Source organism: Catharus ustulatus, chromosome 10 (assembly GCF_009819885.2).
Source record: "Catharus ustulatus isolate bCatUst1 chromosome 10, bCatUst1.pri.v2, whole genome shotgun sequence".
Lineage (NCBI taxonomy): Eukaryota > Metazoa > Chordata > Aves > Passeriformes > Turdidae > Catharus > Catharus ustulatus.
The window spans coordinates 25,693,219-25,720,689 of NC_046230.1; the positions used below are offsets into that span (position 1 = coordinate 25,693,219).

General features: G+C 52.0%; 1 protein-coding gene across 1 annotated transcript; it reads right to left on the reverse strand.

Moving 5' to 3' along the window:
* Window positions 1-27,471, reverse strand: ARHGEF26 (Rho guanine nucleotide exchange factor 26). Its single transcript, XM_033068937.2, has 14 exons — window positions 26,611-27,471; window positions 25,209-25,245; window positions 23,227-23,372; window positions 20,149-20,205; window positions 17,831-17,991; window positions 10,977-11,129; window positions 9,531-9,660; window positions 9,301-9,375; window positions 8,726-8,815; window positions 5,881-6,035; window positions 3,738-3,944; window positions 2,461-2,528; window positions 2,237-2,341; window positions 1-1,465 (listed from the first exon to the last, which is right to left on the reverse strand). Exons 1-14 carry the CDS (start codon window positions 27,469-27,471, stop codon window positions 1,323-1,325), a joined length of 2,388 nt encoding a protein of 795 aa, XP_032924828.1. The 3' UTR covers window positions 1-1,322.

Consider the following 27,471-nt stretch of genomic DNA (forward strand, 5'->3'; position numbering starts at 1 on the left):
AAAAGCATTTTATTGATTGTTGTCCTATAAAATCATAGAAGTCTTTTAATTCCTGAAGAACTGTGTCCAACAATAGGAAAAAGTCTTTACAAAACATTACAGCATTTTTGAAAAAACTAGGTATGAAAAATATATACAGTGTATTAAAAAAATCTGAATAAAATTAATGTCTGGATTTATACATTCAGTTACATGTTAAACATCTGCATGTGTACAACAAAATTTGTTAAAACAGTAGCAGTACTTTTGCTATGTTAAATAGGTCTTTGTTCAATTTACAGTTTCACCCATTTCTATTTTATCAGTCCACTTATAAATTAATTTGCAAGGCTGTATAACCACTGTCACACACAGGTAAATATTTTTGTACAAAATTACCATCCTCCTACTGCAGTTTAAGTTATTAGAGCTACACCTCTTTACAAACACCCAGCTCACTCACCACTCAAATCAGCTTCTTGCAGGATAAAACCCAGCACCCTCCCCTTGCAGAGGAACCAAGCCTTGGTACTGCAAGTTGTCTTCGTGTTTCTAGTGAGCAACTTCCACGCTGCTGAGGCAGCAGCTGGTCCTGAAGAGGAAGGGTTTTTATCACAGACTCTCACTCCTCTCTGCAGCCACCTGCCCTGAACTCTGCTCACCCTTGAGTGCATTTCATGTTCTGGAGCATGAAGCGAAGTGCAGGAGCTCAGCAGACCCCTGAGGAAACCAGAAACAACTGCCCCACTTGCAGCAGTCACTCTGCAGTGAACACCAGTGCTGAGATGGAGCAGCAGCCCCTACAGCAGGGTGGGACCTTTTCCTGGCTTTCAGAGACCTCTGAGCACAGCAGGACTTGGAGCCAGCCTGAGCTGTGCCTGCAGATTCCTCGGCGAGGTGGTGCCAGGCAGGGGCTGGCCCTGGACCTGCACTGGAGAGGTAGGTCAGCCTTCAGAGAGCCCAGAGCTGCTCCCTGCAGTCCAGGTGCCACAGGAGGCCAAGTGTCCTACAGCACAGGCTCTGTCCTGCATCAGGAGCACACACCCCAGTTCTGCTGCTGAAAACAGGCTCAGATGCCCAAACCCAGATGATAGAGGTGTGTCAGGAGGCAGGAGCTGCAGAACAGTGCCCAGGACACTGCTGCAAGGTGCTGCTGGTGGGGCCAGGGCTTGGCTGGGAGCTGTGCAGCCAGCAGAAAAGGGAGCACCAGTCTCCAGTCTGTTGCTGGGCTGTGGCTCTGCTGTCCCCTGTGCCACTCTCCTGTGTGCTGCTGCTGGGCTGTGGCTCTGCCGTCCCTGTCCCGGCCAGAGCAGCCCCAGGCTGAGGCTGAGGCTGAGGCAAGGCTACACGTTGGTTTCCAGCCCCAGCAGGCGCCCCATGCGCTCCATGTTCTTGTCCAGGGTGGCCCTGCAGGTGATCTCCTTGGCACACTCGCAGGGGAACCAGCCCCTCTGGCCGTCCCGCAGCCGCTCCCCCTCGTACCAGCCTGTGGGAGCACACAGTGAGAGCCCTGCAGCTCACCCACACATCCTGCACCTGCCCTGACTGGGAACCAAGTACCTGCTTAGGACAGCTTTGGCAGGTGTTCTAAACACAGCCAGACTAGGGAAAAATAGTACAGGCACAGTATTGCACAGTTCCACTATCTGTTTTGTCATCCAAATATAGTTTGAAGTAATGCTGTAGCACCATCGTAATCTGGAGAGAGCAATGCAGCACAAGTGCCAGGATCTCTGATTTCACAGGTTGTTGTTGCTCTGATTGAGCAACAGCAAGGTAGAATTTAGTCCCTCAAGTCCTGACAGTGTCCTGGATCCCTGGGCCAGCACTGGGAGCTATCAGTGCAGTTGTGGGCAGGTCTGGACAAGAATCACTTTGATCTTGGGATATTTGATCCTGTGGAAAACCTCAGCACCCACCCTGTGCCAAGCTGTAGCAGGAGAGGCCAGGCCATGGCATGACAGACTGGGGATGTTTCTCTTGGACAGCCCTGGCACTCACTAGAATGTCTGAGCTCTGTGGTTTTAGACAAATTCAATTTCCTACTTGTGGACACCTCCCATGCCAGAACTGGCCCACAGCCACGTTCTACAGCTGGTTGTATCTGCTGCTTCCTTCAGAAACCTGAACCCCAACGTTCATGTTTTCCTTGGAACTGAACTTTCACTCACTGCAGCCCTGTGCTAACAGGAAACAAGGTTGTGCAGCTGGATCCCCCCCAGAGGTGACAAACAGTGACTGACAGCAAAACACTCACCATCATTCACCTTCTGATAAACCAAAACCACATCAGCGACTTGGAGCGAGAGCTCATCGGCCTGCTTGGCTGTGTACGTCCTGATGGTCTCCACCTGAGCCAGCGCTGGGGAGGAGAGCCAGGCTCAGTTAAACCAGGCTCAGGGCAGGGCCTGGCCTTGCAGCACACCACTATTTATTTAAGGAATGTCACACTCTCCCCCCAGCCCCACAGCTGTCACTTACTGGTCCTGTCCGTGTGCTCCCCATCGCTGTCCTGGCTCAGCGCCGTGATCCAGCGGGCTCTGTCACTCCTGAAAGCACAACCCAGGGTCCTGGCTCAGCACCCAGTGCCCTCCCTGCTTCCATGCCAGCATCTCTCCCTGCACCTGGGAGTAACCCCTGTGTATCAGCACCTCTGTGTGTTCTCTGCCTCCTCACAGGGCCCAGAAAGCTCTCACCTAACACTGGTACTTCTGTCCTTGGCACCCACCTGCCACAGGAGGTGAGAACAGGATCAAACTGTGCTGGAAATCTTTGTGGCACAGAAAACATTTCAGTTTCACCTGATGAAGGCATGCTCAACTCTCTGAACTGTTTGGCCTTGGAAATTCCCTTCCTGTCCCTCTCAAAGGATAAGATTATAAAAATAGGTAACTTAAAATACAGGAATTCTTTTCAGACTCTTGCTCTCAGTGGCAATCAGCTGGACTGCTATTTATACTGCACACAGCACAAAACAAATCAATAATAAGTCTGTAGAACAAAATGTCTTTTCATACAAAGCCCAGACAACTAAAAATGTCCCGCATTTTTTCCCCCAATAAAATTGCATTTCCAAACAAGTCTGAATCATCTCCTGCCTTCATAATGACATCTTTAATAGAAAGCACTGATGATCTTCAGTTCCCTTCATGGTTATTCTAAACTTTGAAAGCCAACCTAAAACTATCGATTTTTCCAGCAGGGCCATGTCTGGAGCACTGCCTTTCATGTCTCTGTCCCGCCTGCAGCTTCCCCCAGAACAAATGAGCTCTTTCAGTGCTGGGAGCTCGAGTGGGAGCTGATGGCACATGGACAGCCCAGAGCAGGGATGCTTCCATGGCAGGACAGGGCAGGACAGTGCTCAGGGTGCTGCTCCTGCATGACCCTGCTCTGCTGCCACTGCTGCAAACCCACAGCCACCATCACACCCTGCCCAGGGCCCAGAGCTCCCTGGCTGTGCCTGGGGTCACTCCTGTGCCACATCCCCCATGGTGACACCCAGCTGGCAGCACTGAGCCTGGGCTGAGAGCCCCAGCACAGGGCTGGACCCACGGGAACCTGCCCAAAGCACGGCTGCACTCACCTCTGCAGGCCTTAGCCAGCAGGGAAATTCATAAAACAGAGTAATAAAAATAAATAAATAATTACAGATTTACAGCTTTGGGCAGGGTGGGACGAGCAGCCCTGACAGAGACAACCAGGTGAAGAAATCCCTCAAGTCACTGTACTCACTGTACTCACTAAGTCACTGTACTCACTGAGTCTCTGCTCCCAGGAGCATCTCCACCCTGTCCCCGGCGTGGTTGCTGAGCAGCACGAGTCTGAAGAGGTGAGCAGCAGCGCTCCTGCCCGGGTGCAGCATCCCCGGAGCGCCCCGGCCGGGCCAGGGCCAGGGCTCCTCCGCGCCCGGCAGCACCTGCAGCTGCTCCCGCAGCGAGTACCCGGTCACAGAGTAGCTCTCCTCGCTGCAGGCACAGGGAGGAAAGCACACAACACCAGGTGAGCTTTGGGCTCTTCTCAGTCCCAGACACACCTCACACCAGAACACCAGGTGAGCTTTGGGCTCTTCTCAGTCCCAGACAAACCTCACAGCAGAACACCAGGTAAGCTTTGGGCTCTGCTCAGTCCCAGACACACCTCACACCACAACACCAGGTGAGCTTTGGGCTCCCATCCTCAGTCCCAGACACACCTCACACCAGAACACCAGGTGAGCTTTGGGCTCTGCTCAGTCCCAGACACATCTCACAGCAGAACATCAGGTAAGCTTTGGGCTCTTCTCAGTCCCAGACACACCAGGGCAGGGGCAGCTTTTCCAGAGGTAACCAATTCTGGCAGCAGGTCGGTGTGACACAGCCCAGCTCAGCTCTGTGACATTCACAGACAGCTCTGGGGGCTCCCTGCTGCTGCACTCCCAAATGATGGACACAGGACACACCTGTACTGGAACCAATCCTGCTCACATGCTCTGAACCAGGGAAAGGGTTGGCTGGGGCTTGGTTTTTTGGGAGAGGTGGGTTTTGTTTTTTTGGGGTAAGCTTGGGGATTTTTGGGGGGGTGTTGTTTTTGTTGGGTTTGTTTTTTGTTTTTTTTTTTTTAAAGAAGTCAGTTCAGTATTTAGTCTGAGTAACTCCTTAGCCAAGGGAAGAATTGGCAACCCCAGCTGGGAGTGCTGCCATCACTACCTGGGAATCTTCTGCCTGAAAAATGAACGTGTCTATGCATTTGTGCAATGAATAACAAATGCATTTCTTATTAATGAATCAACTAGTCTGTACATGTGCACAGCTAATCATAGCAGCATTTCTTACTAATTAATCAACAGATAAACCTCTACAAATCCTTTCTACTCCTTACTTCCATCCCACAAACCCGTTGGATCAGACTCCTGCTGAAGGGAATCCAAACACAGTCAGAGCATCTCCAGCAGAGAGAGCCACAGTCCTGGGCAGCTCCAGGACATGGAGCCCCCTCTGGCTCCATCCTCTGCAGCATCCCCACAGTCCTGGGCAGTTCCAGCACATGGAGCCCCCTCTGGCTCCATCCTCTGCAGCATCCCCACAGTCCTGGGCAGCTCCAGCACATGGAGCCCCCTCTGGCTCCATCCTCTGCAGCATCCCCACAGTCCTGGGCAGTTCCAGCACATGGATTCCCCTTTGGCTCTCTCTGCAGCATCCCCACAGTCCTGGGCAGCTCCAGCACATGGAGCCCCCTTTGGCTCCATCCTCTGCAGCATCCCCACAGCTCAGAGCCACAGTCCTGGGCAGCTCCAGCACACGGAGCTGGGACAGAGCTGGGACAGAGCTGGGACAGAGCTGGGACAGAGCTGGGCAGAGGCTGCTGAGTCAGGGCAGGAGGTGAACCCTGGGTAAAGCCCCAAGTGCAGCCTCACAAGTGTCCATTTTTAGCATGGAGTGAGCAGAGATGTCTCAGTGCAATGTTAAGAATCTTCTGAGATTCATCTGCTCGAAGAAAAACACAAACATTGAAGCCAGCTAGCAACAGAGGTTTGTGTGCAGTGCTGTGGTGCCATGGCAGCACTGTGGGAGGGAGCAGGAGCAGGGCTCACCCCAGCTCTGTGACCAGCTCTGGCACTGGCACAGGGAGCTCTGTGCCCCTGGAATCGTGGCAAGTCTAGAGGGGAAAGGACATTCCCAACACTTCACCCTTCCCAAACTTTGCTAGGGCATTTAGAATCATCTTTTTAATTTGTCTGACAATCTGGAATCCTAACTGTGCTTGCCAAAAGTAAATCCTGTTTAACAAGCAGTTACTTGTTGTTTGTAACCCATGGTGGAGGCTCAAGTAACTCCTGAGCTCATTCCACAGCCAGGATCATGTTAAAGTCACTGTGGCTCAAGGCTGAACACAACAGCAGTTTTATACTGGGGAAGCTCTCACCTCTTCTTCTTGGTGATGATGAGGACGTCGTTGAAGAGGAAGAAGTACAGCTGCTGCTTAGAGGTTCTTTTGGAAAAAAGTCCAGTGTCTTCTACATAAGCTGTTAATTCCCCCCTCTTCACCAACCACCGTGAAGAGGAAACCAATGGAAAAGGCTGCAAGGCAAGCAAATCCCATTGTAATCCTCCCAAACCAGAGAATTTTTAAAAAACAGGTAACAGAGTATGATCCATTTGGGAAAAATCCTTGAATAAACCCAAAGCTCAGAGATTACAAACAAGAGAGGTTACCAAAGTTCAAGGGACTCCATCATTGCCACAACACTCAGGTAGCAGCTGCAAATACCTGGGAATCACCCAGGCACTGTCATCTCTGCTCAGGGAAAACAGAAATGAACAGACCTGACTGATCCCACTGGGACGAGCACTGAGACCTCCTGAGGGCACAGAGCAAAGCCTGGCCTCAGGGATGAGTCTGCAGCTGAGAGCAGCTCGTGGGGACAGGGGAGTGTCCCTGTGCCTCAGCACAAGTGACATCCCCTGTGCTGGTGCCACTGGGAAAGGTGGGCAGGGTTGGACAAACCCGTGTGGGTACAGCTAACTAACTAACTAGCTAACTAACTAACTAGCTAACTAACTAACTCCTTCTTTCCTTTCCTTCCACACCTCTGCTGTCTCTCCCTCAGCAGCACGAGGGGAAGGTTCCCACGGCCTTGCTGCTCTCACTGGGGCTCCTCAAGTGTCTCATATCTGTGAGGATTTACTGAAAGTGGCAGATTAGGGATCCCACAGCTCCTCTTTTTCCAGCTCATGTGCATGGAGCAGGAGCTCCCTTTGTCCCCAGGTGAGGGCCAACACCTGCAGCAGAGCCCAGAGGAGCTGAGCTGCCTGGTGTGAGGACCTGACTTTATTAATGCCCATAACTCTGCCACAGGAGGGACACAGGGACCGTGCTGCTCACACACATCCCTCTGAGGCTGCCCCAGGACTAATGCTCCAGACCAATGAACAAACTGCCTGTTTTCCCCCATTTCAGCACCTTCCACACATTTTCAAACAGCCTCCCTCCCTGCAGTTTGGCAGCTGCATTCCCCATTCTGCATGAGTTGCTTTTTGTACCATTAATCCCTTGGCTGAGCCTGCCTGTACCTGCTGAGCCAAACCCAAACCCAAACCCAGCGCTGGGACTGACACCTCACTGCTCAACAACAAACACTGACTCCCTAAAACAAACCCCACAACTTCTCTCGTGCAAAAGATGCAAAATTTAAGAACAAAAACTGCTGAAACTTAATTAAAAACTTAATTCTACAGTGGAGCCATGTACACAAGCAACATGAGATTTGAGTCACTTCCCTTGGGCTCCCATGAAGTTCTCCACAGTTACATCTAACAAAATAATAAACAAATCTCCAAAACTCTGTGAGGCTGGGCAAGAACATAAATACTTCAACTAATTTATAATGGCTATAAAACAGAATTACAGTCCCATGATGATCGGTTTACAAGCAAAAAATACTTTTAAAAGTTCTATTTGAGGATGAACAAAAAATTCCTCCAATCTGTACTCCAAATGAGTTCATCCCATTTTCCCAATTGACTCCCTTCCAGAGGCAGTTCGGTTTTACTTTAATTTTTCCTTAATTGCCAAAGGAGCAAATCACGTGCACCATGTCCCTGCTGCAGAAAAGAGGCTCTCAGAATTAAAAAATGCATTTAAACAGAGTGGGACTTCCCTGCCCTGGGGCCTGAGGGGCTGCAGGGCTGGGGCTTGGCAGCACAGAGGGAAATCTCACAGCAAGGCACCCAAAGACAAAGCCCCCGAAGCTGGGAGGGACAGGGAGGGACAGGGAAGGACAGACAGGGACAGGGAGGGATGGACAGGGATGGACAGCAGAGCAGGGACAGCAGAGCAGGTCCTGTCCCTGTCCCTGGGGAAGGTGAGGGACTCCAGATCCCGAGGGATTCCCGAGGTCTCAGTGGAACCACAGAGCAGCTCAGCCCTGGCTCTGGGCTGGACTCACTGAAGAGCTGAGTCTGTTCCCACCCATCAGGAAATCTCTGGTGTCACTTGCCCAGAAGTGTTGTATTTGTTGCTGCTGTTGCTATAAGCAAATATTATTACTGTCAATTTTTTAGACTAAGCTTGAGAATAAAAATACTTTAGGGAAGTTGAAAATGTCTTTTTGGAGGCAGCATCTGCCCCAAGCCTGACCCAGAGCCTTTCAAGAGCTGTGCTTTTACAACCATGAACCAAACTGCACTCACCACATGCCTGATAATGAAACAATCTCCCCCAAAAGAATCCCCATTGTGCAATGGTATCAGACATCAAATATAGAAATGGGATTGCAGCAAACATTGGATAGAAACAATAAATGTACTTGAAGAAAGTCCAATAAACCTCCCCTACCTATGACTGGGTCTGCTGTTGTTTCCTACAAAAGACTGATTGCACAGGAAGTTTTTAATAGAAACCTGTGATTTCCCACCCCTAGGGGAAGGACAAACCCCCTGGATCCCTCCCTGGCCTGGAGTGTTTTCCCAGGCACACCTTTCCCAGCAGGTACACAAGTGAATCCCAGCACTGAGCAGCAGCCCTTGGCCTCTCTCCCAATGCCAAAAACCTCCACAGCAGCTTTATCACTACAGCAAACACTCTTCACTCAGTATTTATCCAAAATCCCTTCTGCTCTAGCATCACCTTCTATTACAATTAAGATACTTGACCAAAAGTTTTAATTTCTGTCACGCCACAACAGATCACCTCTTGGCAGGAACCACTGTGGGATGACCATGCTGGGGAAGCCCCCAGCTCGCTGGTCAGGACTGCAGCCCCATCCTACCTTGATTTTGAACTCCAGCTGGGAGTTGATGGTGTACATCATCTCCGTCCTCTCCATCGTGCGGGCGCCCTCGTTGCACAGACGCACGAGCTGCAAAGCAGAGGGGGCTGAGCAGGGCCATGGCCTCGAGCCTCTAGCACCACCTGTGCTCCTTGGGAAGAGCACAGAGCCCCAGCAGGGACACCCAGCCCATCGTGGTGCCTGCAGGGTCACAGTGAGCAGGGCTGGCCCAGCTCCCCTCACCCCAGAGATCCCACAGGGAGCTGTGATTCTCCAGGAGAACAAAGCTCCAGCCCAAGCTGTGCCTGGGCAGGGTCACTGCTCTCATCAGCTCCAAACACAGCCCCTCCTCCCAGCTGGATTCACTTCCCACACACAGACCCAGAACCACCATGGTACCATCCAGTCTGGGATCTTCTCCCAAGCAGGAATTCTGCACAAACCCAGTCCCCAGTGCCCTTCCTAAAACACAGCAATGCAGAGCTTTACACTTCAGTGCTACTCCTGCCTGCATTATTCACACATGGAAAACATCCATTTTTCCCTGGAAGTACAAGAATAACTTGAGAACACACCTTGCTGACTTCCTTCAGAGCCTGCTTGCAGTTCTCGTATTTTGCTGAATCCTTGGGGGTTTTCTGGCAAATAGTCTGAAAGAAAACAACAGTCACCAAGCAGCACAGATTGCAACCCCCAGAGATTTCACACCTGAACTGAAATCCAGGAGCTGCATCACGGCTGTGGACTGAGATAAAGAGGGAACACTGCAAGAACCAGCAGCAGGAAGGAGGGAAGGAGCTCTCACATCCATCAGCAGGGGCAGACGAGTGACTCTCTGCATGGGCAGGATGAGGAAGGAGATCATGGGCAGATTCCTGCAGTCCTCGTGGGACTCAATCCGGGACAGCACCTCCTTGAACGCTGGGTTTGTGGCTCTGGGGACAGAGAGGTGAAACAACTCAACGGTGTGTGCTACCAAACACTTGTGCAGGTTGCTAAATTTTAAATGAACCGTTATTTTATAAAAAAGGAAAGTGTGGTTTGCAGGAGTCAGAGCACCCCAGCCTCTGGCTTTACTCCCTCAGATGCAGCAGCCCCAGCAGTGACATTGGAGATTGTCCAGCCAGAGGAGCTGTGCCTGGCACACTCACAGCAGTGATATTAGAGATTGGCCAGCCCAGCCATGCCTGCCACACTCACAGCAGTGACATTAGAGATTGGTCAGCCCAGCCATGCCTGCCACACTCACAGCAGTGATATTAGAGATTGGCCAGCCCAGCCTGGCACACTCACAGCAGTGACATTAGAGATTGGCCAGCCCAGAGGAGCTGTGCCTGCCACACTCACAGCAGTGATATTAGAGATTGTTCAGCCCAGCCATGCCTGCCCCATTCACAGCAGTCCCAGCAGTGATTTTAGAGCTTGCCCAGCCCAGCCTGGCGCACTCACAGCAGTGACATTAGAGCTTGCCCAGCCCAGTCCAGCCTGACACACTCACAGCAGCCCCAGCAGTGATTTTAGAGTTTGCCCAGCCCAGCCTCTCCACTCACAGCAGTGATTTTAGAGCTTGCCCAGCCCAGCCTGGCACACTCAGCAGCCCAGCAGTGACATTAGAGATTGCCCAGCCCAGCCTCCCCACTCACAGCTGCCCCAGCAGTGATTTTTAGAGCTTGCCCAGCTCAGCCTGGCACACTCAGCAGCCCCAGCAGTGACATTAGATTGCCCAGCCCAGCTCAGCCCAGCCTGGCACACTCACAGCAGTGACATTAGAGATTGCCCAGCCCAGCCTGGCACACTCAGCAGCCCTAGCAGTGATTTTAGAGCTTGCCCAGCCCAGCCTGGCACACTCAGCAGCCCCAGCAGTGATTTTAGAGCTTGCCCAGCCCAGCCTGGCACACTCAGCAGCCCCAGCAGTGATTTTAGAGTTTGCCCAGCCCAGCCTGGCACACTCAGCAGCCCCAGCAGTGACATTAGATTGCCCAGCCCAGCCTGGCACACTCACACAGCCCCAGCAGTGATTTTAGAGTTTGCCCAGCCCAGCCTGGCACACTCAGCAGCCCCAGCAGTGATTTTAGAGCTTGCCCAGCCCAGCCTGGCACACTCAGCAGCCCCAGCAGTGATTTTAGAGCTTGCCCAGCCCATCCCAGCCTCCCCACTCACAGCAGTGATTTTAGAGCTTGCCCAGCCCAGCCTCCCCACTCACAGCAGTGATTTTAGAGCTTGCCCAGCCCAGCCCAGCCTCCCCACTCACAGCAGCCTCTGCAGGGTGCGTTGCTGGTACACCTCGTTGCTGCAATACTTCACGTAGGGGTCGAAGGTGGAGCCCGTGTGCCTCACCACGATGTCACTGATGTCATCGATGAAAATGTTGTTCTGGTGCCTTGCCTCGAGCTCCTCAAAGAACCTGCGGGGTTCAAACTCATTGCTCTCTTTCACATGCAAATGCATCTTTCCCTCCCAACACGAACCCGACACAAGCCCAGCTCAGAGCTGATGGCAGCAGTGCTTGTGCCAGGCCGAGCCCAGCCCTCCTGGGGCACACACTGCCCAGGCTGAGCCCAGCCCTCCTGGGGCACACACTGCCCAGGCTGAGCCCAGCCCAGGTTGGGCACACACTGCCCAGGCTGAGCCCAGCCCTCCTGGGGCACACACTGCCCAGGCTGAGCCCAGCCCAGGCTGAGCCCAGCTCTCCTTGGCACACACTGCCCAGGCTGAGCCCAGCCCAGGATGAGCCCAGCTCCCTTTGGGCACACACTGCCCAGGCTGAGCCCAGCCCAGGCTGAGCCCAGCCCTCCTGGGGCACACACTGCCCAGGCTGAGCCCAGCCCAGGCTGAGCCCAGCCCTCCTGGGGCACACACTGCCCAGGCTGAGCCCAGCCCAGGCTGAGCCCAGCTCCCTTTGGGCACACACTGCCCAGGCTGAGCCCAGCCCAGGCTGAGCCCAGCTCCCTTTGGGCACACACTGCCCAGGCTGAGCCCAGCTCTCCTTGGGCACACACTGCCCAGGCTCTCCTGGCCCTGGCAGCTCAGCAGCAGCCTGGCACAGCCCCTTCCCACCCTCCCACTGCCACAGCCAAGCAGCAGCACCGAGCTGGTCAGACCAGAATTTCCAGAAATGGGGCTGGAAAAGAAATGAAAGGACTTCAAACACATGAACACATTTCCTCCTGCAATTAAAGGTAGCACAGCCCCAGAAGTGCTCCATGAACACAAGGCTGTGGCTGCTGAGCCAAGGACAAAGCCATGTGCTGCTGGAGCAGGGCAGTGCTCCACGTCCTGCAATCCTCCCCTGGAACTAAACACGGACTGGAAACACTGGAACTGGGCACAGAACCCAAATCCTGAGCTGCCTCCCCCAGCCTGCCTGTCCTGACCACTCCCCTGATCTCTGTGCTCTGTCCCACACGAGTCTCTCTGGCCCTGGAACCCTCCCAAGGTCCCAAAGCACAAGCCTTGATTTCCATGATGCTCCCTGGAAATCCCCCTCTGGCTGAACAGCTCACAGACCAGCTCTGCAGTCACCCCTCACACATGAAAATCTGTCCTGGCTGCAGCCTTTGTGCATCAGCACCCACTGCAAGAATCCTCAGCTCCCTGGAACCAACAGGTTCATTAAAAAGTCCTCCCATGGCACAGAAACATTAAGGAAATACTTAGAACACATGAGTTCACATTAAGCTCTAATATTTTGAAATCTGCTTTATTTAATTTCAGCCCTGTTTCATTTTTTCATCACTAACAGCAGCTCTTCCAATCTGCCACCATTTTCCAAGTGATGTTCTCCACAGTTTGCTTTAGGAACACACAGAGAGGAGCAGACCAGGATGAACAGCACAACAGGGCTTAACTGAACCAAGGAGCAGCTGCTGCACTGAGGCTCTCCTGGGCCAGCCAGAGCCACCACAATCAGCTGGATTTTGGTCTGGTTTTGGATTGTTTCTGTGAAGTTCTGCCACAGTAACTGCAGATGGACTGGCTGCTGAACAGCCTGCAAGAGCTGAGCAGGATTTATTTGTTATTTGCCCTGCTGAGGGCAGAGTCCTGCAGCACCCTCCTGTCCCCCCAGGCTCTCCCAAGGCACACTGAGAGCTGTCACTGTGCTCTGGGTTTGGGGTTTAGCACCAGGACCAGCCCCAAGAGGCACAGAAATAATAAAATGACATAAAAAAGAGCCTGTGAGCCTGGAGTGTGCAGGGTCTGGGGAGCCACAGAGAGCCCCATCCCACCCTGGGATTTGTTTCTCTCTGCTCAGAGATGTTTGTGGCTGGGAGAGCTCCCACTGCTGCCAAGTCACTCTGCAGAGGAAATGAGGAAATCCAGCATTTCCTGCTGTGCTGTGGCACACTGACAAGGTGTGGGACCCTGCTGGGCCACGACTTCCACCTTTACAATTTATCTGGGCTCCATCAGAGACAGTCCCTGGGAGAACAGAAAAGATCTGGGAGAGCAGAAGCCAAAAAAAAAAAAAAAAAAGGAAAAGAGGGACAGAGGAGCAGTGTAAGCAGTGTATCAAAGTCCCATCTCTCTGTATGTCCCACAAGGAAATCCTGCATCAAAGTTTGAATCAAAAGCTGTAGTTTTCCATATCTAATTTGCTAATTATTAGAGACAATCAGTGAACCAGACACACCATAAACCTTCATTTACAATTTTAGGACAGATTCTGCCACAAAGCTCAGGATGAGGGATGGAATGGTTCCATTCAATTTAACCAACAAGGAATTTGTTGTGATGTGTTTTTTTCTGAATGTCAGAAGGATTTACTTCAAACATCTCTGCTAAATAAAAGTTAGATCCAACTGAGAGAAAGTCAAACAGCATCACAGGACACAATCTGATTCCCCTCATCTTGCCCTTATATTGTTTAAAAGAACCATCCACTCTGCAGCACCCCTGAATTCAGAAATGCAGGTTTGGTGCAGGGTGCTGCTGACAGCACCCAGGGCAGGAAAACAGGAGTGGAGCAAGGAGAATTCAGCCCCTTCCCCTGGGACAGTGACAGCTGCCACCCTGAGACAGCTTCAGCCAGGAGTAACAGAGATTTCTGATTAACCTCTCCAAATCTGAACCTTCTCATCAGGAACAGCACCTGAACATCTGCACCATTGTTGTTATTTAGGGAAGGGGGATTTAAAATAGTAAAAATAGTCTTATTTCCACTGAATTTTTGTGCTGAATCAAAGTCAGTTTTTAAAAAAAAAAAACCCAAAAAACAACAACAACAACAAAACAAAAAAACAGAAAACAAAACAAAAAAGAAAAGGTTGGAGAGAAGGTGATGGAAGCACAGAACTGAAATCAGTTTGTTTGGTGAGTTCCCACAGTTTCCATAATGGAAAGCAACACACAGCTACCCACACCAATAACACCTAACCCTGCAGACTCAGCCCATAAAACACCTTTTACTGGGCACAGTCCAGAGCCCAGCAAGGAGGAGCTGAGCCTGGCTGAGCCTGCAGCAGTTTGTCCCCTCTGTCCCCAGCTCGGGGCCAGCCCATGCCCCAGGGCTGTCCCAGCACTGCCTCCCCAGCTATTCCCAGAGCTCTGGCACAGTCCCAGGGCAGTGGGAAGGCCACAGCAATATCCTGCTCCAGAGAGTGCCCAGACTGCAGGGAGGGCCCCACAGCACCTGGTCAGAGGTGGGACCTGCAGGATAACAAACGTCCATGCAGGCAATAAATGCACCCAGACACTGGGACAGCCAAATGGGAACATCATGAACCCAGCACAGCTGCAGTGCTCCTGGTCTGTGGTTCTGTGATTCAGAGGTTAAACCAGACAAGCTGTTCCAATAGGTTTGTGCTGCTCTGGTACCACAAAAGCATTTGCCCTTTGCTGGCCCAGTGGCAGAGGAGGCACAGAGCCAAAGCTGTCCTGGAGCTGTGACCCTGCAGACATTCCCTCCATTCCCTGGCTCCTGTTTCCCAGAGCTCCTGGGGAATTGTGCCCTCACCTCCCTGCCTGAGCCTGACCCTGACTCCAGGCTGCATTCCTGATGGTTCCTGACCCATCCCTGCCTGAGCTGCTCCATCCCCACAGCTCCTGACGGGCTGGACAGTGACACTTTGGCTTCCAGCACATCAGAGTGAGAGCAGCTCTCTGAGCCACCTCCCAGGCTCCCACAAGCAGCCAGCACGTGCTGCACAGAGCATTCATCTCCCTGCCCTGTCAGGCATTGCAGGAGCTCCCAAAGGCAGAGACAGACTCTGCTCTCTGCTCTCTGCTGCCAACAAAGGCAGCTCTGTTCCCAGGAATGGCCCTGTCAGGCACTGCAGCCTGTCCTGCTGCTGCTGCTGCACAGTTTCCACCCAATGTGCTCCAAGCCAAAGTTCCTAGACAGAGGCTTGCAGCAGTTCTGACTGAAGGTTTTTATCAAGTATTTTTATCAGCTCAGGTTCCTCAGCTCACCAAACCCACTGGTAACCACACTCATATTCATACTCAGGTTTTGTACTAAGCAAAGGCTGCTTAAAATGCTGCAGGATGGGACAGATGCTCCATTTTATACCAAAAGGGTGGATTTCACTACTTTGAAACACCTTAAAAACTGAAAGCAACACTTTGGATTTACCAAGCTGGTATCTGGTTTAAAATCACTTCCACTATTTACACAAATGATGTTGCTCAAAGCCAGCACAAAGTTTTGTTTTAGTTTAACAGCATTGCAAAACTTGAGAAATAAATTATGTTCTCATTTAAGTTTATAAAGGAGTTATGACTTCAGATTTTACCCCAAGTCATAAAAAAACCAAGCTCTTAAACACAGACAAGAAAGAAGATTGCAATTCTAGGCTGATGTGGTATTTTCCATTCCTTTTTCCCCCTCTCCCTCTCACTTCCTTTGAAGACCATTAATCCAAAGGGATGCAAGAGCTCCCCTGAGAGCAGTGCTCTCCCCACCCCCTTCACTTTACACCTCTCACTGTGTGAGAGCACCTGAACAGGAACCTTTCCCTGAACACGAAGCCCTTGCTGAGCTGACACCAGGGCTGTCACACTGGGAGGCTCTGGGGCACAACCCCAACCTCTGCAAGATCTCAGCTGGAGGGACAAGGAGAGGGGAAAGGGAGGGAGAAAAGAAGGGTCCAAACCAAACCCAAATGTTCTCCTGCTCTGTAGCTCCTAAATTGGGTTTGCATTTGACACAGCACATCAGCCTCCAAAAATCAACATCTTGTTGCTGCATGAGCTTCAGAAGACAAAAGTCAAACTGCTGCACAACAGATGCCAAATTCCACAGGCTCTGAGGTGTCTCAGAGAAAAAAGTCAAGAAATGACTTCACTGTGACTGGGAACACGGAACTCCACAAGTTCCACCAAGGAAAATGAGGGTTTAAACCCAAAGAATTCACAACTCTGCAATTTCCACAAAGGGGACAAAAGAAGGGGGACCAAAATAAAAAACCATTCAGCATCCTTGCTCAACCTGCAGCCTCCTTCTGAAAAAGGCCAATATTTCTGTTCCACAGGTAGAGAGATCCCTGTGAAGCTGTGCAGAGCTCCAGCTGGGACCCCTCAGCACCTCCAGCACACCACGAGCATCCTCCAGCCCTGTGCCCACCTGGGACTGGAAATCAGGGCAAGAAAAGCAACACAGACACTGCAGTGCTTCAGGAAGTGGCACACAGCATCCACCTGCTGCTGTGAGCTCAGAACAAACTGCAAGGAAGAAAAGCAGCATTCAGCAACTTTCTGAAAGGGAGTGTGAAGTGCTCTGAGAGCACATCCATATTCATGTCCCGGATTAAATAACACCGGCAGTAATTACCGGGCATGAACAAGGCTCTTCTGCATTTGTATCATGTAAGATCTGCCATTTCCTCCTCTTCAGGCACTGGCTGCAGCTCTGCTCCCCTCGTTCCCTGCTCCGGACTCAAGGGCTGTGCCCAGGGCAGGGCAGAGCAGAGCAGGGCAGAGCATCCCCATGGCACAGCCCTGGTGTCACAGAGGGGACAGCCCTGGTGTCACACAGAGGTGACAGTCCCACGGCACAGCCCTGGTGTCACACAGGGGGACAGTCCTGGTGTCACACAGGGACAGTCCTGGTGTCACACAGAGGGGACAGTCCTGGTGTCACACAGAGGGGACAGTCCTCAGCACAGCCCTGGTGTCACACAGAGGGGACAGTCCTCAGCACAGCCCTGGTGTCACACAGAGGGGACAGTCCCATGGCACAGCCCTGGTGTCACACAGAGGTGACAGTCCCATGACACAGCCCTGGTGTCACACAGAGGGGACAGTCCCATGGCACAGCCCTGGTGTCACACAGAGGGGACAGCCCCATGGCACAGCCCTGGTGTCACACAGAGGGGACAGTCCTGGTGTCACACAGGTGACAGTCCCTCAGCACAGCCCTGGTGTCACACAGAGGGGACAACCCCATGGCACAGCCCTGGTGTCACACAGAGGGGACAGCCCTGGTGTCACACAGGGTGACAGTCCCTCAGCACAGTCCTGGTGTCACACAGAGGGGACAGTCCCACGGCACAGCCCTGGTGTCACACAGGGTGACAGTCCTGGTGTCACACAGGGGTGACAGTCCCATGGCACAGCCCTGGTGTCACACAGAGGTGACAGTCCCACAGCACAGCCCTGGTGTCACACAGAGGGGACAGCCCTGGTGTCACACAGAGGGGACAGCCCTGGTGTCACACAGAGGGGACAGTCCCACAGCACAGTCCCCTCTGCACCCCTGGCACAGCTCTCCAGGGCAGGTGTGGATCTCAGCTCCAATCCACAGCTCAGCGAGGCTCAGCTGTACCTGGTGCTCCAGGTGTGAATGCCAGGTCAGTGTTTCACCCAAACTGTCTGCATTGGAAGGATCTGGATGGGAAGGATCTGGATGGGAAGGATCTGGATGGGAAGGATGCTGAATTCCACTTTAATCACTCTTGGCTTTCCTTCCCTCCCCCTTTTCACAGACACCCCTCCCAGCCAGCCCTGCTCACCCCTGTGCACATCCATGCCATTTGTTCCTGCCATGTCCAAAGCAGCAGGAGCTCTGGAAGAATTGCTCACCCCTGGAATGGTTAATTCAGCTTCCAAGGAAACCTGCTGCAGTGTTTAAGGATGTTCAGCCCTGTCACACAGAAATGCCACACTTACTTTTTGCTTGCCTCATAAACATCCGTGATGTTGGAGAAGAGGTGGTGGCTCTCTGTTTTGGTCATTGTGAGGCTCAGCTCCCTGGAATTTTTAAACATCCGGATCAGAATCTCCAGGCTCAGCAAATAGGAGTGCTCAGAAGAGATCACCTCAAATATTGCCTGCAAAGTGAGGGGGAAAAGAAGAGATTTACTAGTGACTGGGATTTTTCCTCTAAAAAAAAAAGAAAATGTAGAGCAGGGGTGCAAGGCAGAGTTTTGCATGTAAGCTAGAGTTTGATTTAAATATTCATCTCTATAATAGTTGCATCATTAATTAGAAATAAGTGATTTAATACTAGAAAAAAGTTATTTTTAAGAAGTATATATTCAGAGTTTTCAAAGAACTGCAAAGCAGGAGTCTGAAGACAGCTCAACACCAGGTGTGACCCCAAGAGCACAGGAGTGAGGCTGGAGGTCCCTGGTGGAGCTTTTCAGAGAAGAGAAACAATGTATATAATATAACTATAAAATAACCTAATAGGTTCTAAAAAGCAATTTAAAGAACAGATAAAGAATAAATTATAAAAGGCAAAAGCATGAATTGGTAATGGAACTACAGCTTAAAAATATTTATTTAGGCTCCCACTGAAAGAACTGGTCTCTAAAATTCAAATTAAAAGCCCTCAGGCATGAAAACATTTTTGGTAACATTAAAGACTTTACATTTAAAAGGCATCCAAAGAACTTGTTCTTTCTGAAAGGATGCAAGTATGGCTCCAGGAAACACAGACTAAAGGTTCCTAAGGGATGTGACTGGAGTGTCTGCCTTGGCTCTAAAACATCCCAGCAGGAGGAGGCTGAGGTGAGGAGAATGGGGACATGGGGCAGATTGCCATGGCAGGCCATGCTGCAGGGGATGTGCTCCTGGGGATGGACACACCTGGGGAGGGGCTGCAGGGACACAGGGACACTCCCAGGCCAGGCTCTGCACACCCCTCACCCCTGGGACAGAGCCCGGCAGGGAGGAGGGAGGGGACAGCACATGGACAGACACAGGGACAAAGGGGACAGAGAGGGGACAGCACATGGACAGACACAGGGACAAAGGGGACAGCACATGGACAGACACAGGGACAAAGGGGACAGCACATGGACAGACACAGGAGCAAAGGGGACAGCAAAGGGGACAGCACATGGACAGACACAGGAACAAAGGGGACAGAGAGGGGACAGCACATGGACAGACACAGGAACAAAGGGGACAGAGAGGGGACAGCACATGGACAGACCCAGGGACAAAGGGGACAGCAAAGGGGACAGCACATGGACAGACCCAGGAGCAAAGGGGACAGCAAAGGGGACAGCACATGGACAGACACAGGGACAAAGGGGACAGCAAAGGGGACAGCACATGGACAGACACAGGAACAAAGGGGACAGCAAAGGGGACAGCACCTGGACAGATCCAGGAGCAAAGGGGACAGAAAGGGGACAGCACATGGACAGACACAGGAGCAAAGGGGACAGGAAAGGGGACAGCACATGGACAGACCCAGGAACAAAGGGGACAGCAAAGGGGACAGCACATGGACAGACACAGCAGCAAAGGGGACAGCACATGGACAGACACAGGAGCAAAGGGGACAGCAAAGGGGACAGCACATGGACAGACCCAGGAGCAAAGGGGACAGAAAGGGGACAGCACAGGAACAGACTCAGGGACAAAGGGGACAGAGAGGGGACAGCACATGGACAGACCCAGGAGCAAAGGGCACAGCAAAGGGGATCAAGAGGACACAGGAGCAAAGGGGACAGCAAAGGGGACAGAAAGGGGATCAAGAGGACACAGGAGCAAAGGGGAATAGAACAGCCGAGCAGCCCAGCACTGCTGCTGGCAGCAGGGACACCCCTGTCCCAGGTAGGCCAGGCAGCAGCTGGGTCCCAGCAGGGACACAGTGCCACGTGCCCAGCACTGTCACAGGCTGGGTGCTGCCAGGGGCTCTGTAAAAGCTGCTCTTTGCCCCTCACTGCTATAAAACCCCACGTGCCACATCCCTCTGTGAGCTGCAGGGTGATGTCCCCCCTTCCCTGGTGCAGCCAGGCTGGGGCTGGTGCTGGTGCCCAGGCAGCAGTGCAGGGACACCCCAGAGCCCCTGGCATGGCACAGGCTCCCCAGAACACACTGGGTTCGTGTTTTCTCCCTGGGAGAGAGGACACTTCACCGGGGGGCAGGAAGCCAAGCAATGAACTCTTATCAACATCTCCTTATCAACAAACAGAGCCTTGAGCCAGGCATGCAGGGCAGCCCTGAGCAGCCAGCCCCAAAGCCCTGAGTACCTCCTGTCTTTTCCTCTCCTCCTGGCTGATGGCTTCTGACAGTCCGTTCTTCTTCACCTGGAAAAACAAACCAATCAGTACTTTTAATACCACTGGGAAAGATGTGATTAAAAAGAGACACAGGGCCATGAAAACCTAGAAAGCAAAGCACCAAGGAGAGCCTGGCCCAACAGTTCTGAGCACAGGACCCAGATCAGGAGGGATCAGGGCAGGGGAAGGGAAAGGGTCACAGCATCACTGTGGAGGGAAGGCTCTGTTCTCTTCCTGGAGCAGAGGCACATCACAGACAAGACCTCACACATTCCTGTCAGCTTCTCCAGAAGCTCCTAACATCCTATCACCAACAGCTTTCTCTTCTTGCTCCACCTGCTCCCTGTCTAAAACATTCCTCATGTCATTCCTGCACACCAAGCCACACAATGCTGGACAGCAGAATAAAGAAATGCCACCAAAGTCCAGACTCGGGTAAATGCCTGTGAAAGTAACATCAGAAGTAACATCAGATCCCAGTGTGGGAGCCAATGTGCTGGACAGGGACTGTGTGGGAGTGGCCCTGAAGGAGGCAGCTCTGGACAGAGACCCTGCAGAGTGACCTGGACAGTGACCCTGTGTGTGTGGCTCTGGACAGTGACCCTGCACAGTGACCCTGTGTGTGTGGCTCTGGACAGTGACCCTGCACAGTGACCCTGCACAGTGACCCTGTGTGTGTGGCTCTGCACAGTGACCTGCACAGTGACCCTGCACAGTGACCCTGTGTGTGTGGCTCTGGACAGTGACCCTGCACAGTGACCCTGCACAGTGACCCTGTGTGTGTGGCTCTGGAAGGTGCCAGCCCTGCACAGTGACCCTGCACACTGACCCTGCACGGTGACATGGACAGTGACCCTGTGTGTGTGGTTCTGGACAGTGACCCTGCACAGTGACCCTGTGAGTGGCTCTGGAAGGTGCCAGCCCTGCACAGTGACCCTGCACAGTGACCCTGTGTGTGTGGCTCTGGACAGTGACCCTGCACAGTGACCCTGCACAGTGACCCTGTGTGAGTGGCCCTGAAGGTGGCAGCTCTGGACAGTGACCCTGCACAGTGACCCTGCACAGTGACCCTGTGTGAGTGGCCCTGAAGGTGGCAGCTCTGCACAGTGACCCTGCACAGTGACCCTGTGTGTGTGGGGCTCTGGAAGGTGGCAGCCCTGGACAGTGACCCTGCACAGTGACCCTGTGTGAGTGGCTCTGCACAGTGACCCTGCACAGTGACCCTGTGTGTGGCTCCTTGAAGCCACTCACAGCAGCTGATTTTTACATGAATGAGGAACCAGTCACAAAGGAGATCAACACGTGTGAATACACTCCAGGAAGACAGAAACACCCTTCTTTATTACTGTTAACAAGAGGAATTTGACAGCTGCATACCTGAAGGGCCTTACTCCTCAAGCCCAGGTGGTGGGAGCTGCCAGGGAAGGCTCCTGCAGGGACAGGGGATCCCTCTGCCTCTGCCCTGGCTCTCCCAGCACAGGCACTGCTAACAAACACCACAGACATTCTCCTCCTCCTTTCCCAGCACATGCTGAAACCCAGGACTGACATTTTCCAGCTGACTTCCTGCGACAACTCCAGACTCACTTTTTAACTTTTAATACACATTGACAGCATGTAATTTTTCCAGAGTTATAAACACAGTCACTATGAGTCTCATTCCCAGATTTTGTTTTCTCCATGCACCCCTTTTCCTTTATACTCCCCACTTCCAATCTTGTAAAACAAACACAGACAGTACATAAGTTCTGTGCAAGGATCAGTAATGAACAAGTTTGTTTCTCTAAGTGAAGCACAGAACAGTTCTCCTCCTGAGATGGTCTTCATGTTATTTTTGTCTCAAAGCAAATTAGTGTTCTGAAATTATCATTATTATTACTAAATAGCATTCCTTCCAAAGTACCTCAGCTGTTGAACATTTAACTGCTAGTTTGCCCAGAAGGCAGAAAAAACAATCTGACTTCATTATAAACACTTTTTTTGCAACATGAAGCAAATGAACTGTATTTTAGGTATTTGATTGTTGGAAAAAGAAAATTAAAGCACATCTTTTCAAAACCACATTGTCTCTTCTTCTTTATAATTACTGAATCAGAGAGATTCATCTTTCAGTACTTCAAACTGCAAAAGGTCATCAGGCTGTGTAAGGCAGCTCTGCTAATCAGGCCACCCAACCAACCCCTGGGCATCTCCCTGAGGTCAAATCCCTCATTTATTGGGATATACAGAGCTGATGGGCAAACACTCCAGGTGATTTTGTCATGGCATCATCTCTCTAGCGCCAGAGACGAGCACCTACAACATTCTACAAAGTCTGCTAACAAAAACCAACCCCAACCCCTTCATTTTAGGGCTATCCCTTCAGAAGCCACAGAACCGACCCAGGAATAACCACACAGACACAGAACTTTAGGGTTCCTTCAGTGCCCAAATCACAGGAATGAAGAATCCCCAAATCACAGGAATCACAGGGAGAGCTGTGGCTGTGGCAGTGCCAGCTCTCAGCAATGTCAGGTTTTAGCAGGGAGGGCAGAGAGCCTGCAGCCCTGATGAGAGCAGCTGAACTGACTCTGTTTAACGAGGCTGCTCTGCCAAAGCCCTGCAGACACTTCCCACCCTGCGAGGGACAGCACAGCAGCACCAGCTCTGCTCTGCTCTTCTCAAAATGCTTCCCATTCAACATCTGCACTCCAGGCAGCTCGAGAGCTGGCGTGCAGTGATTTAGAACAATTCAGCAGCAACTTGTCTGGAACTAACTGAAGCCTTTCTTCAGTATAATTCACCCTTTCAGTGAACTCACACAACCCTTTTTTTAAGAATCAGTAAAGTTGTGTCTCTGCCAAACGCAGGACTCTAAAATGAACTTGGTTTCATTGGTTTTTTATGTGAAACAGAGACCAGTAACTGATTGGGACTTCCATGTTGTTCTTATGAGATGAAGAAGATGATGACAAATTTCAGACAAAAAATCCAGCAGCCAGTAAGAGAAGACTTTGCCTTAACCCACCCTGAGCTCCTGTCCCTGGCCACACAAGGATCACAACTCACCACAGAGAGCTGGCTCCACGTCGACCTCAGGGGCTTATAGGGAAAAACAACTTTGTCATCCAACTTCTGCTCTTGGGGCTCAGACTCTTCATCTGAATCTATGTCCAGAGCTTTTTCCTTATAGTTCTGATATAATACAGCATTTTCTGTCAAATAACAACAGTATGTCAGTCATTGCTAGAAAGTTAGTTTAGTTGGTCTCATAAAAATTTAAAGTAACATTTAAACAATGAAAGTGTCACTGTGCTGCTCACACTCCACGAGACAAAGATAGCAACTGATCTGGGCTGGACAATGGTGCAGTACAGTGACAATGGATCACTGTACCCAAAGATCCTCCCAGACCGAATTAAAGAACAGATGTGGCCTTTGTCAAGAAAAAGAAATAGCAAACAATTTTTTCTTCCTTGGTTTGCTGTGCCCAGTCCTGTAATTAATCAGCAATTAGAAAATGGGATGGTGTGTCAGTGGAGCAATCACTGACCTGCAGGTCCCACTATTTTCATGTCCAGGAGAAGCACACAGCCCACAGAAACCCTTCTGTCAACTCTGAATGCTGTCTTCACATTTCACTGTTTCCCAGTTTCAGAGATCTGAGGTCAGAACTACTCCAGATAGAAAGTCAGAAGCCTGTCTGAGTAAGCACGAGACCTATGGACCTTAAGACCAAATTAACTCACGGTGTGTTTGAGCTGTGCCATCATGAATTCCCCTATCAGGGGAAGGAGCAGAGGCTGGAGTGCTCCTGCTGCTCCCAACCTCCCTGGCCACACAGCCCTGGCAGCAGCAGGGAGCAGGACAGAAACCCAACACCACAAAAACCCACAGGCCAATTAAGCCATTAAGCAGGCAGGCTCTGAAAGGCACTTTCAGTTGGCCAGGCTTTGGATAACATCCAATCCTCCCCTACAAGAGAAAGGGACCTGAAGTGAAGTTTGGCTGCTCCAGGCAGGGCCCAGGTCCTGGCTGGGTGGGTCTGTCCCAGCTGCTCAGATCCACAGCCCTGTCCCAGCTGCTCAGACCAGGTGAGCCCTCTGGAGCAGCTCAGGAAGGGTCTGTAGGGTTACACACTTCCAACAGAGGAAACCCTGACAGCAACTGAATTGGGGGAGGCATTACAGAGCAAGCCATTAGCTGGGATCATCCAAGACAGAAGGGAGCATTGGAAGAGAATCTAAAAAACATCAGGAGATGGTGTGAGAAGAGATAGAAGCAAAGAGTAGGAAAGGGGAGGATGCAAAGAGAACACAGTGGGGAGCTTTGAAAACAGGAACAAGAGGAAGGTAACACAGCAGCTGAGATGGCCTCAGAGAGGCATTAAGCAGACAAGGGCCAAGAGAGCAGCAGTTATTATAACAGAACTTCTGTGCACTCATCAGAGATATTTTCTTGTTGAAATATTGGGAAAAGCAGTGAACTTGGCAAAACCCAGAACTAATGAGCACCACAAAAACACAGCTCCACAGACAGTGTTTTTCTGACCCTTAAATGTGAAGCCTAGGTAGCAAGAAAAGAAAATGTTTAGCGAGTCCAAGGGTTCAGCCCAGCAGCCTCAGCTGAGAAGGCAGAAACAGCTGTGGAACCCTCAGGCCAGGGTAAGGACTCAGGTGTGACCTGCAGGGATGGCCCCAAACCCAGAAGGATCAAATGTTGGCACCTGGGCAGTCCCAGAACAATCCCACATGGAGGAGCCCGATGGAACTGCACAGAGCTGTCAGGGCTCAGGCTAACACAGCCTCACTTTTGGGAGGGACAGCAGCCTAAGTGGAAAAGAAGCCCTTGACACACCTTTTTAGTCTGCCATTTCACGGTCTTTAAAATATCCCTAAGGTATGTCTAGTGCCAGAATTACAGTCCCACATCCCAGTCCTGTTACTGAAGAACAGGCACTGAGCCTTTGACTCTGAAGGAAGTGTGCCAAACGATGCTCAAGTTCAGTTCCCTTGGGAGTTTCTTGCAAGTCTGGACAGAACAGGGCTCACCTTCCCCATCGAACGTCCCTTGTCCTTTCAGCATCTTCTGCAGATAATTTTAAGAGAAAGGAGAGGCATGTTAGAGGCAGAGAACGCAAAATAATCACACTAACAAGAAGGTCTGCTTTATCCAAGACCTGGGCACCAAATCAACAAGCCCAAATCTTGTAAACTTCAGATGTTGGACAAGAGCTCAGTAAAAACAACTGTGTCACCAGAGAAAGTGAAAAGCTACTCTGGTTTCATTTCTCTCCTGCCTTGTTTGGATGGGTTTTTCCCATGTTTTAAAAGCACACCACGCTGGCTGGAGAGGGGCTCAGTGAGCTCACAGCTGAGCCCTCTGTCCAGGCTCTGCAGAGAGCAGCACTGAGGCTGCCCTTCCACTCTGCAAACAAAACCACTCTGAGCACTCTGTGAAGGAGCCTCCTGAGAGCACAACAACCCTCTGAAATAAAACAGCTGCTCTGGTGCACAAGTCCCGGGGCCCAAGAGTCTATTTAATAAATCACTGCTTGCAGAGAGCTCTGTAAGGACAGGACAGTGTCATGTCCTCCTATTAAACATCACTGTTCTAAGTCTGTTACCAACCCAAGCCACCCCACACTGCTCACACCCCCATCCACTCCTGTCTCACCACATGCAGGGTTTTCACAGAAGCATCCACTACCATAATTTCAAGTTGGCTGAAAACTGCCATAAAGCTGATAATCATTTTAAAAGCTACAGCATCAGCTCTTGGCCTGGCATACTTTAGTACACAGCAATCTATGAATACATTTCATACAGTAACAAGTTATATCTGAAATAAGGAAATACAATATTACACTATGCTAAGTAAAAGAACACTATCAGTATGTCTTTATAATTTAAGATAGCAACATTCAATATAAATCTACTACAGGATTCTAAGGGATTACAACCAAGATTTTAAACAGGCATGCTCCTTTTACTTTCAGGCATTAAAATTCGGATATCTGAAGTGATTTCTATCAATTTAAAGATCACTCAGTGATTTAAAAGTAGTATGTCAGATAAAGAAGCGAGGGAGGAAGTTCATTTTTCTGTCCTTATTCAAGCATGCAGGCTTTATTAAGGCAATGTCCCTTTTTTCCTGTTTACTCCTTTCTGGGTCACAGGTTTTACACCCGTGGTTGGGTTGGGAGAGTTGGAGGATCTGTCAGGAAGAGAGAGCAGGAGGCAGCCAGCAAAGGCTCTGAACCGCCTGGATTTCAACACAGCCTGCCATCTTCAACACCTCACTTGGAAAACAGCACTCTTAAAACTCACAGCAGCTACGAAGAGTTTTGTGTTAGCTAAAAAACAAACTGAAAACTCCAGCATTTATGGAAATTGCAGATCAGCAGGCCACGCTGCCACGGAGCCACCACCTTCAGTCATCAGCACACGTTACCTTTATCCTCCCCAGGCTCGAGAACTTCTCTTTATCTTCAACCACCGCCTTCAGGATGGGCTGCGACATTCTGTTTTTCTTCTTGCAGTTGGCGGAGCCGTCCAGGTCCACTCCGCTGACCACGGCCCGGCGGTAGGACGTGGAGCGCAGCCCCCGCCGCAGCGCGCCCGGGCCGCCCTCGGGCTCGTCCTCGGGGTCGCTGCCCAGGGCCGGCCGCGGGGGCTCCACCAGGCTGCGAGCCTTGAGGCCCCTCTCGCGGGGCTGGGGCCGGCTCTCGGCCAGGGGCCGGCTCTCGGCCAGGCTGCGGGGGATCAGCTGCTGCGAGCCCACCCTGCGCGCCGCGGGGCTGTCGGTGCTCAGCAGCGCCGGGGGCTCCGCGCCCGCCCGGCCGCTCCCGGGGGATCCCCCCGGCTCCTCGGGGGGCTCGGCAGCGCGGGGGCACGGCGGGGCGCTGGTCCCGAACACGATCCGCTCCTGCTGCGGGGCCAGCCCCGCCGCGCCGGGCGGCCGCCGGCCGTGCCCGCTGCCCGCCGGGGACACCGTGCCGTTCGCGGTGGAACCCACGGGGCCGTCCGGAGCCAGGGCGAGCTCCCGGGAGCGCCGCTGCGGGGGCAGCGCGGGGGAGCCCGGCGGGCGCACGGTCCCGTTGGGCAGCGATGCCATGGCGGGGCTGCCGGTGCCGGCGGGCCGGGTCGCGGGCACGGCGCACCTGTCCTCCACGGGGAAGTCGGTGACGAGCACTCCGCTGGGGCTCTGGTACGACTGCGGCCGCGGCTTGCTCCAGGCGAGGGGCTGCGGCCGGGGGCTCGCTCGGCGGCTCCAGCGCGGCGCGGCGGGGCCCGCCGGGGGCTGCCCGTCCAT